General features: G+C 49.1%; 1 protein-coding gene across 1 annotated transcript; it reads right to left on the minus strand.

The window, feature by feature from the left end:
• Positions 1–2,612: 2,612 nt before the first annotated feature.
• On the minus strand, positions 2,613–6,850 carry CALR (calreticulin). The gene is made up of 9 exons (XM_072602194.1): positions 6,595–6,850; positions 5,450–5,551; positions 4,956–5,159; positions 4,635–4,729; positions 4,338–4,547; positions 4,079–4,192; positions 3,832–3,975; positions 3,649–3,741; positions 2,613–3,457 (listed from the first exon to the last, which is right to left on the minus strand). The coding sequence occupies exons 1-9, from the start codon at positions 6,680–6,682 to the stop codon at positions 3,266–3,268; spliced, it is 1,242 nt and encodes a 413-aa protein (XP_072458295.1). The 5' UTR covers positions 6,683–6,850; the 3' UTR covers positions 2,613–3,265.
• Positions 6,851–11,731: the final 4,881 nt, after the last annotated feature.

Raw genomic sequence — 11,731 nt, forward strand, 5'->3', positions numbered from 1 at the left:
CAATACATCTGGTCTACAGTATAACCAACAAACAATAAATCATGTTTGCTAATTTTCAAGGTATAAAAGCACACACTGAAATGTAAACAATCAGCGTGATTGGCTCAATAGCTGCCGTGCATCGCTGCTTATAAATGAACATGTATTCCCAGCGGAATGTAAGCTTGAGAGTTTCCAGCCTCTAGAACACTGTGGCCCTTATTGCTACTGTAGCTGTTGCTGCTGAGTTTTCTTTTAATATTGTATTTGGGGTTTTCTCGGCAGATAAAACAGGGTGAAGTGACTTGCCCAGGGTCTAGTAAGTGTGTAAGGCCAGATTTGAACGCAGGAAGATGTATCTTCCTAACTTCAGGCCAGGCATTCTATCCACTGTGCCACTGTGTAAGCCTTAATGATAGTCAAATTTCATTCTAGTTCATCTTTCTCATCCACCAGTTTGCTAAGTTCACTGAGTAAACATATTAATGAACAAGCATTTTATTAAGCAAATACCATTCGTCAAGCATCGTACTAAGTACCGGGGATATAAATACTAGTCCTGCTAGATTCTAGTAAGAGACGACATAGGGGAATAGTTGTGGCAAGGGAGGGACACTTGATTCTAGAAAGTACAAAGGGGCAATAGCCGATATAGCCTATCAGTTATGACCAGCACTAATTTTCTCAAACACACAAAATGAGAGATCTGAACTTCAGGGAGGATACAACTTAAGAGCAGGTATACAATGAGTTAAGGGACTTGTATCTTTATTCCGCTGGTCCTCTGGGATCTCTGGGGGACCTCAAATGACATTACAATAACGGAAGGAGGCTTGGAGGCCATTTCATCTATCCCTGTGCAGAGATCCCTTTACTAACAGCGCTAACAGATGGCTCACAAGCCCTAGTGAAGAGACACCCAACATGACTGTTTGTCACAAAGTAACTTCCATTCTGTGATCTTAGTTCTGAGCCCAAAAGACTTCAACCTTAATAAGTCCTCTCCTTGAAGGCCTCACCTCACCTGTCTCTTTACCCAAGCCCAACAGCCATCCTTTCCTACCCCAATCTTTTAAGGCTTGAGGATCCTCATTATCTTGTTTGTTGACCTCTTTTGGATGGGTAATCTAGATGGCACACAATGGAAACAGAGAGCTGGGCATGGAGTCATAAAGACTCAAGTTCAGATTCCCACCTCAGACTCTGTCCAGCAAGTCACTTAATCTGTGTCAGTCAACCCATCTGTAAATGAAGATAATAGCATCTACCTCCCAGGGTTGTTGTGAGGACCAAATGGGATCTGGAACACAGTAAGCACTATAAAAATGTTAGCTGTTGTCCTTTCTAGGCTCTCCTTTGGAGACCTCACCTGTCAGATCAATCATTCCTGGGGCTCTCTCTGGACTTGACTAGTCCCTGGCGCTCTCTTCTCTCTAGTATTTGCTAGCAATCTGCACAGCTTGAGGCCCAGTTATCAAGCTGGAGCCCAGTACCAAATTCTCCCAACTTCCCAATCTTGACAACAGCCACACCCTCCTTAGGCCCCTCATTCAGGGACTCAGCCCCAATATAGTTCCACTTTCATTTCCTCTATTCAAGCAACTTAATGCCTGTCATGAACAAAGCAGTCTATGCTAGACCTTGGTGATAGAAACAGCTACAATCAAGGGCTCTCAACTTCATGGTCTAACACATAAATATCTTGATCACAACACAAACTATAAAAACCAGTCCTCATCCTGTCATTCTGGCAAGAAATTAGGATAATTTCAACTCACCAAACCCTATATACATACTCTGACACAGCAATCACTGGGATTTATGTACGCCACACTAAGTGATCAAGAGGGAAAAGGGCCCATATAAATAAAGTGGGTGGTCATTATTTGGGGATGACAATTTCTGCAATTTCAGGGGGGAAGAATAGAAACTTTATGTAATAATGCAGAGTAGTACAGAGCCAGAATTCATATGCTGATGATAAAAATAACTCTAAAAGAAAAAAGCACTTTTATCAATGAAATTACCAGTGATAACTGTAGAAAACTTGGAGCAGGCTTCCCTTCAAAGAGTGGACAGACTGGTACAGAATGAATATACATTTTCAGACACTGCTATTATGTGAATTTTTTTCCCTTGACTCTGTTACCAGGGAGGGTAGAGAGCTTTGTATTGGGAGTGGTGGCTAGTGATACTGATGGGAAAGAAAATTTTAAAGACTCAATAAAAAAATAAGTTACCCAGAAGAAAGAAGTTAGGTGGTAAAGGTTCTGACAGTGTTATTATTACGTTAAATCTTACTTATAAACTCAAAACTGAATAGTTACTGTTAACAGGTCCTCCCAAAAAGCTTTCCTTCATAATCCAGTCTTTTGGCTCCTGGAGAGAGGCCATGGACCAGGATCTCTCCTGTTGTTTGGAACTCTGAGCCCTACAGCACAGGTGGGGAAAAGAAGCTGACCAGAGGCACAGAGGCCATCTTCTCTGGCCAGAGCAGCCACTAGACAGACACTTCACACTGACCAGAACCCCAGGGATCTATCTGTTCCACCCCACTAGCTTAGGGCTGGGCAGCAGTTCAGAAAACTGAGAAGCTTACACTGCTCCCCTCTCCAAGAAATCAAACACATGAGGGAGACACAAAACTTAATTTAATAGAAATTTCTTTTTTTGTTGTTCTTACATTCTCAATGTGACCAAGCAAGAACTGACAACCCCTCCCTAACCCTCCCCCCCACAACAGGGGCTCTGCCCCCACCCCTGCCCTCAGCCCAGGCAGAGGGGAAAAAAGGGAGCAAAGAGTTTGGCTTAGGCACTGTTGGCCAAACCCTAGCCCCCCTCAGTGCTATGGGATACCTAAGGGCAGGGCCAGGCTGACTGACCCCCCTCCTCCTCCTCTCTGGCTCCTGAGGATGGGGTAAAAACAGAGGAGCCAGGACTTGAGGCCAGTTGGGGAAAGGAGGCAGCTTAGTATCGGAAGTCTCTATCCCTGGGTAGTCAACAGGGAGGCTGAGCATCCATGCAGAGTGACACCTTGGATCCCCATGCCCCTGAGCCCATGGCTGAAGGGTGCCCCCCACTATCTGCCATTCCCAAGAGGCTCTTGAGGGCAGAGGGACCTGAGGGAGAGTGGATGAAACCGACACCAGTTTAAAAAACAACAAAAACAAAAACCCACCCAGCCCCAAACAACCCCACCTATTGGAAACAGTTCTCCAGTCTCATAGAGACATTAGTTGGCTCCTGGCCTGGCCCCCCAGGGTGCTTCCAGCCTCAGTCCTGGCCCCTACAGCTCATCCTTGGGCTGGGCACCATCCTCATCTTCCTCATCGTCCTTCTCGTCCTCTTCTTCATCCTCCCTGTCCTCCTCATCTTTGTCCTCTCCGGCCTCTTCTTCCTCCTTCAGCTTCTTTTCCTCTTCCTCCTCACGCTGCCGTTCTGCCTCATCCTGCTGTTCCTTCATCTTCTTCTCAGCCTCCTGCCAGATGCACACACCCCCACCTCAGAGCCTGTTCTCCCACCCCAGGCCCATCCCTGACCCCCAGACTCTGGTATCTGAAAGGAGGGATGGGCTGGAGTAGGAGGCCAGGAAAAGGGCCCCCTCTAGGAGACAGGGTCCTCCCAGGAATCCTGGTCTTTCCTCACCCCTTGCAAGGAAGGAGGAGTTACCTTTGTGGCCCCCCAGGTCTCTTCACCAAACTCTTCTGCATAGGACTCATCATTGGTGACAAGGAAGTTATCAAAGATGGTACCAGATTTCACCTACAAACAGAGAAAAAGGTGAGAGAGGTGGGGCCAGGACTCTCCACTTTACCCCCTGCAGAGTGCAAAGCAGAGTACCATTCTCCTCACCTGCCACAGGTCCAGGCCCAACACACCAAAGCTGTCATATGCGTAAAGGTTGGGGTCAGGTGTGTACTCAGGATTGTCAATTTCAGGATGCAACCACTTGCCCTTGTAGTCAGGATTGTCAATCTGTCGGGGCTTCCATTCACCCTAGAGAGGAGATTGGGAAAATTGGAAAGGTCAAACATGGGCTGCCATCCCATTGTCCTCATACTCCCCAGACCCCATCTGGCAACTGGCTGGGAAGCCTCACCTTGTACTCAGGGTTCTGGATCACTGGTGGCTCCCACTCCCCATCCATCTCTTCATCCCAGTCCTCAGGCTTCTGAGCATCAGGGTCAGGAATGTGTTCAGGTTTCTCCCAGTCCTTGGGATCAATAAGTAAATGTAATCAGACCTCTAGAAACCCTTTTTCTCCCAGTTGGGGGGTTGGGGGAAAGGGGAATGGGAAAGGATGGATGGTCACTGGACAGGGATTAGCCATGAAGAATTCCCAAATGCAAGCAACCTACATCTGGCTTTGTGTCTGTGGGGTCATCAATCTTGGCTCGCTCATCCCAGTCCTCAGGCTTCTTGGCCTCAGGATCTTTGATTTTCTTCGGAGGCAGGAAGTCCCAGTCATCTTCCATCGAGCCTGATTCTACTTGAACATTGTCTATCTTCACTTCATATGTGTTGTCTGGCCGAACAATCAGGGTGTACAGGTGGGTGAACTCATCATCCTATGGGAGGACAACAGTTATGAAGGAACCAAGGTCTCACAGGTCTTGGACCCTTCCCTCTGCCTCACCATCTGTTAGGTAGTTTACCTTGCATCGAATGTCCTTATTGATCAGCATGTTCTTGCCTTTGTAGTTAAAGATAACATGAACCTTCTTGGTTCCTGGGCCGCATATGTCAGGGCCTGAAGAAGGAATGGGGAAACTGATCAAAGAATCCAGGACTCCTGTCTCCCAGTTCCCCAAAGCCACTATGAAGGGCAAGTGGGAAGGAAGGACCCTAGGGTCAAGTCACCTTCCTTCCTCAATCCTTAGTTTCCCACTGATGAGATGGTCAATCTCAGACTCTCATTTTAGGGACTCCCAGAACCACAGAAGGAAGGGACAACAGCCAGTCCTATGGACACTTACCAAACATGATGTTGTACTCTGAGTCTCCATGCATGCTAGCCTGGTCTAGGCTAGCAGGGAACAGCTTCACATAACCACCACCACAGTCAATGTTCTGCTCATGTTTCACAGTGAACTGCACCACCAGCGTCTGGCCCTTGTTGCTGAAGGGCTCCATGCGTGAGGACAGAGCATAGAAGCGGGCATCCTGGCTTGTCTGCAGCCCTACAGGCATGGTGAGAAAGTTGTCCCCAAGGTAAGTAAGGGGTATCCTGCCTCATCACTCACGGTTCTTCCCTACCAGCAGCCACTCACACTGAGTCTTCTGTCCCAGGTCCAATTCAATCCTGACCAACCCCCTTGCATGGATACAGCCTCAATGGAATCAGAGGAAATTTCAGAGTTGGTAGGGAGATTTAAACCTAACCCTTTCCCTCTTTATGGATGAGGAAATCGAGGCCTAAATGAAAAGTACTTCTCCAATATCACATCTCTGGCAGGAGGCAGCCCCTCACCTTTGTCCTTCTCTTCATCACCGTAGAACTTCCCGGACGAGAGCCTAAACTTGCCATAGTCACTCTTGTGCTTGGATTCCACCCAACGATCTTCCCAACCCTCTGAGGAGAGAAGGGGGTTAGTGTCCTCATGTTCCCCAACACTGGGGAAGTACAACATGTGAGAAGAGTCTGTGATCATCTTTCTATCCCTGTCCATCAAAACCTAGCTTTCCAAGGGACTCACTCATTCTAGGTACCAGCTGCTAAGGAAAGGCCCCTCCAGAAACCATCTCCAACTAAACAACACAGTCTCGGGCTACCAAAATGTTCGAGATGGAAAAGGACCTTTTAAAGGACACCCAATCTAAACCCTTTCGTTTTGTGAATGGGGAAATTGACCCTCTCCCAAAAAAGAAAAGGGTTTATACAAGGTCAGCAAAGCACGGAGGCAGGATTTAGGGCTGAAATGCCACCCGGGGGCCTTCTGGTCCAGCCTCTTCATTTTACAGTGAATGAAAGCAAAGACTCAGAAATTAAGTGATTTGCCTGGCACCTCGCTTTATGCATTCATAAGGGCATGTTTTAACTCTCCAGGAACCAACCCCGCCCCCTCACCTCCACCCCAGGTTTCCGGGGGCACTGACGATATCAGAAGCAAAGAGAGGGTGAAAGGTTCCAAGCTTCAGACCGGGCCCCGGGGGTCTCTGCCCAGTGGACCCTCTCTGCCCCTCATTTCCCCTCCCCCACCCCCAAGTATCAGGCTTAGAACAGGCTGGGGAAAGGGTCGAGGGAGAGGGCAAGCCCGTGGTCGGCTGCAGGAGGGACAAAGGTCCCGGGGACCCAATGTTGGACACCCTTGAGGCTAATGGAGGAAGAGGGGCCCCCGGGGAGGGCTGTAGCCACCACACCGGGGAGGCAGCGCTGTCCCAAGGGGAGCGGACTCCCGGCGGCCGTAGCGCCTCCCACGCCGCTAGGATGACAAGAGGGACCCGGGCACGACCCCCTCCCCTCCCCCCGGGACAGCAGCGGCTGGAGCGGGTGCGCGCGGCCCCTCCAACGTCCCCCCACCCCAGCAGGAGGCACTCTAGGCGGGCTAGGCGCTCGGGAGGGCCCGGGGAGCCCCGGACGGGGCGGGACCGCAGGCCCGGGCGCCCCTCGTTTACCTCCGTCGAGGAACTGCTCCTTGAAATAGACCACAGGCTCAGCGGCCTCCGCCAGGCCTAGCAGGCCCAGAAGCAGGAGAGGCAGCATGACGGGAAGGGTCAGGTAGGGGCGGCGGGGATCGGGTACGGACACAGAATCCGCAGACGACAGCACTACTCCGGCTCTGCAGTAGGGACAGCCGCCGCCGACCACCGACCGCCTTTATACCCGGCCCCCCTCAAACCAACACCGCCCAGCCCGTGTTCCCGCCCCCTCAGCATGTCCATTGGCTGCGGGACCCGCAAGGCCCCTCCCGATTGGCCCCGAGCCGGCGCAGCACTTTAGGCTGCACCTCGGAACGCTGGGTTCCCAGATGGCCGCTTTCTATTGGCCGTAGCCACGAGCCAATGAGGAACGACCACGCGTTGTGGGGGGGACGCCTACAGCACTTCCAGAAGGGGGAGGGAAGCAGGGACCCGGTTCGAATCACGTGATAAGCTGGCCAGACTCTTCCCACCCTTTCCCCCCAAATCTCCTGTCTGCAGTTTACTCCCCTTATTCACCGTTTCTTAAAGGTCGGGGCCTAAGAGAAGTGGATAACTCCCGACTCCCCCAACCCCAGGCCCCTCTCCGGAGCTTCCAGCAATCCTTCGGCTCAGGAAAGATGCCCTCCTTGTGCCAGGACCCCCCCTTTCCCCCGCCTCCCCCGTGGGGTCCCAGCCTCAGTCTTCAACCCCGCTGGCCAGCAGTACTTCCCCAGGGACCTTCCCTGTAGCAGCATCCACATGACCCTTGGGGTCCTATCTCAACCTCCCAAGCTGGAAGCACCGTCCCCAGCCCTGCTGCAAGCCCCAAAGGTTTCATCCACCCACAAGCGTAAACGGTGCCAGGTCAGATCCTGGGTGGACAAAGGGACAGAACCACCATAACTGACCACAAGGGTGCTGCTCAGAAGTATGAGGTCAAGCCCCACCTGGGTGACCTCGGTCCTGTCATTTGGCTTTCAGACTCAGGTTTAACTAGAATTTACACCAGGCTCTCAGTGTGAAGATTGATTCTTGGGAAGAGTCTGAGGAGTGATTGTCTAATGTGACTGTGGCAGGACAGGACAAAACTTAGTAGGGTGCATAGAATTTCAGACAGAGTCAGATGACCTCAGTTCAAATGGAAGGAATCTCATTTTTCGTATAAGGAAATATATACAGGAAGCAAAGCACTTGTTTCAAGACCACCACACAGAAAGTAACAAGGTGAAATTGAAACAAAAATTGTCTGGATTGGAAAATCCCTGACTCTATGACCATGCTAGTTCTATCCCAGGTGTACTTAGAGCCTTGTGACCTTGGGCAACTCCCTGTCCTCTTTGGAACTTAATTTCCTCATATGTAAAATGAAGGTTCGGATTAGCTGCTGTCACAGACTCCTAGAGTAGGATTAGAGTTCAGAGGTGACCTAATCCAATACATATCTGAACAATACTCTCCACAATATTTTTGAGTAGTGATCATCTCATTGTAATTTGAGCCGCTTTCTCCAAGTTTTGATGTAGTAACACTTTTAGGTCTTGGCTCCTTCTTCAGCTACCAGAAGCCTGCCTCGGGGCTAACCGAGGAATCCTCTGTGTGGCTCCTCTATCCTTATGCAACCAGCCTTTGTACTTGAGGGGATAGGGGCAAATGGGCACTGTGGTTTTGTACCCAAACTGTACAAACTGCTGAGGTTTTGTAACCCAAACGGATTGGCCTGGTTGAGTTGGGGGCTGGGGAGCCAGAGAAGGAAAAAGTGGCAGAGTGTGTTGGCAAGATAAGGTCTGGGAGGGGAATGAAAGAGACTCAACTGTCATAAGGGACCCCTTCTGGCAACAGCTATAATTCCTTTCCTCAAGTTCAGAGCTGAGCCCTCAGGAATCAACCAATCAATATTTATTAATTGTCTACAGCTTGGTAGGCACTGGGGAATCAGGAAGAATGAAACAATCCCTACATCCAGTAAATAGGAAGAAGAAAAGAGGCCCAGTGCCAGCCATACCTGTTCCTCTAAGACATATAGTCTCTTGGAGGTTTGTCAGAACTTAAGGCTGGCAATCAGACTTCTGAGCTCAGCCTCAGACAATACGACAGTGACAGTGTGCTCTCCTGGGTTAAAGCATTCAGGATGGTACTCCAGTTTTTTTAGGATTTAATGTTGGAAGGCACCTTAGTTCAATTTATCCATTTTATAAATGAGGAAACTAAGGCTGACAAGGACAAATGAACTGTCCAATGTTACACAGGTAACAGGTCCAGGATTTGTTATCTAGCTAAGTTTTCTGAATCCAAATGTAGTGTTCTACTGTACCATGCTGCCTCTGAGAATTCAGTCTGGGGTTGGAAGCTTCGAGGTGAGGCGGAGAAATTCACACTCAACATCAAGAGGTTGTGCCAGGATAAATTACAATAATTTACAGTAAACTATAAGAGAGGGAACAATTTGGGGAAAAAACTCATTAGTTCAAGAGGAAGAGTGGCCATGGGACAAGAAAGAACAGATGATCAGGTAAGTCCAAGAGTCAGTTCCTGACCAGGACTAGGTGAGGAGAACTGAATCGAGTTCTTAAAGATAAGGAAAAGAGAAAACAGTGGTTTGGACTAGTGAGTGGCAGGATCTTTTAGATAAAAGCAAAAAAACCAAAAAGGTCACTAGGTTGGGGGAGGGATAGCTCCAGGGCCTGAGGGCCTCTTCCTTCCAACTGTATTCTAACATGACTGGCTGGTTCCACAGGGTAGGTGTGAGAGGATGAGTGGAGCAGGGATGGGGAACCTTCCACCTCAAGGTCACATGTGACCCTCTAGGTCCTCAGGTGGGGCACTTTGACTGAATCCAAACTTCACAAAACAAATTCCCTTAATAAAAGGATTTGTTCTGTAAAACTTGGACTCAGTCAAAAGGCCACACCCAAGGACCTAGAAGGCCCTGGTGGAGCTTCAAAGCAAGAGGTATGAGAACTCTTATTAGACCTTCCCAGAGACTCAAGTTGAGTCCACCCAAAGGCAGTGTTGTCAGAGGAGCAGAGCTCTAATACTAGCTCTACCTATGCTATTTTTGTTTAGTCATCTTTAGTCTGGGTCTCTAGTTCCTTACTGGTCATAAACTGAGCATTCCTCATCCAGATGTTAATAACTGCACTAACTACATCCCAGAGTTGTTCTAAGGAAAAGTGCATGGCAGACTTAAAGTATTATAGAAATGTAAGTTGTTATGATTGTAAATATTAAGATAATAAGGACTAGAAGGTCTTGTTAACTCTCTATGAGTATAGGTCCTGTCTCCCCAACAATATGGGGGAGAAATGGAAAGGGGGTGTTTATAATAAAAAGAGCCAAGTTTGAGCATGAGCAAAACTCAGTTCTGGTCTTAGCTATGCTGTAAGACCTTGTCAATTGACTCCTTTCTCTCTGTGGCTATTTCCCCATCCTTCAAATTCAACTCAATTCAACACAAATTATACAAATGCATACAATGTGCAAGGCCCTGACCATAAATAACCTTTGAATCCTGCTAACCCAACATCACTAATATGGTTTTTAAGTGAAATTACAAAGACCTTAGTTTTTCATCTATAAAACAAGAGGGTCGGATTCCATGGCCTCCGAGGCCCCTTCCAGCTTAGTGATCATAGTGGAAAAGTATTTCAGAAACTTCAAAATGCCTTAACAGCCATAATTCTCTCCTCCCCTTAACCCACCAGGTACCAAACACAGGTCCAGGCACACAGTAGGTAGTCAGTACAGACAGTTCTTGCTTTAGATAAGTGGACTCTTTGACAGACTTCTTATGTAAATCGATTTTTATATAATGTCAATTTGTCCCTACCTACCCAATTCAGTTAGGTATATGCAAAATAATGCTTTACATGTCACAAACTATACTAAAATGCAGATATATTAGATGTTATACTAAAATGCTGATATATTAGACATTATACCATGATAATAAACAGAATTATAAAATGAAAGGGAACATTAATGATAAAATATGCACAGTACTATTCAATCAAGTTAACCAAAAGTTTGAGCAACTTTTTTAATGAAACTATCAAGAGATGTTTAGACAGTGCTCTACATGGGATGATGGCAAGCCATACCATCCTCAACTAGTCTTTGAACTTTTAAAAATCTCGGAGTAATTGGATCCCTCGTTTCAATACGGGGGAAAAAAATCACTCAAATGATGCAAACCATTTCATGGCACTCTTTTTTGGTTCATTCAGCCTTGGGTTCCAAAGCCTCCCTTTCTTCTTTTGCCATCTTTACAGCTAGCAGCTCAATCAGTTTCTTTCAAAATTCTTTACTAAAGTCTAATTTCCAATGCACATATCCCCAAAGCTAGAACTGTCCCGGTTGTAACAAAAATCCCTCAAAGCATCAGAATTCAGAGAAATTCCATGAAAACAACCATCCTCATTTCTGTAGCGTTTCAAAGTTTACAAAGCACAAGGACTTTGGGACGAGGGTAGGAAAGGGATTATTTTATTGAAGGTATGGGGAGCGGGAGAGGACCTTAGGGCCCCTGGGCATTCAGAGGTCACACGGAGGGAGGCAAGCTAGGCGGCCATAGGTGTCAGGCCCCCCGCCTGCCCCGGGCCAGGCCCGGCTTGGTTTTTTTTGTGGCATCGCCGCTGCCCTGGGGTTCCGGGGGCTTGCACAGGCCCAGGCCTAGGTGAGGCTCTCTGCCGGCCTATTCTGAGCGGGGCCTGGGGGCCGGGGCCGGGGTCGGGGCCCGGGCCCGCGGTGCGGTCCGGGTCAGGCCCGCCCTAGCTGTGAGGCCCTGGCAGTCACCCCTGCCTTCTCCTGGCCCAGAGGCGCCGGCTCCTTGGCCTGGGAATTCGTGAGTTACCCTGTAGGGTCCCAGGTTGGAGAAGGTCAGCGAGGGCTTTGGCGGCCGTGGGGCTCGGCACGACCCAGGAAGTCGGGGCTGGGGCCCAGCGAGGAAGGGCTGCCCGTCCCCTCTCGGCGGGTCTTCCACTCTGACTCCGCCGCCCCTCCGACCCTGCCCTACTCCTTTCCCCTTCTTCGTCCTAGCCCAGCTTTAGCGCATCTGCCTCACCCAAGATGGCGGCCCGTGCCGAAGACTTGGCTCACGCCACACCCAAGGTGGCGGGCCCCGCTCTTCCGGGCG

The sequence above is a fragment of the Notamacropus eugenii genome, chromosome 4 (genome assembly GCF_028372415.1).
Source record: "Notamacropus eugenii isolate mMacEug1 chromosome 4, mMacEug1.pri_v2, whole genome shotgun sequence".
NCBI classification, from domain to species: Eukaryota; Metazoa; Chordata; class Mammalia; order Diprotodontia; family Macropodidae; genus Notamacropus; species Notamacropus eugenii.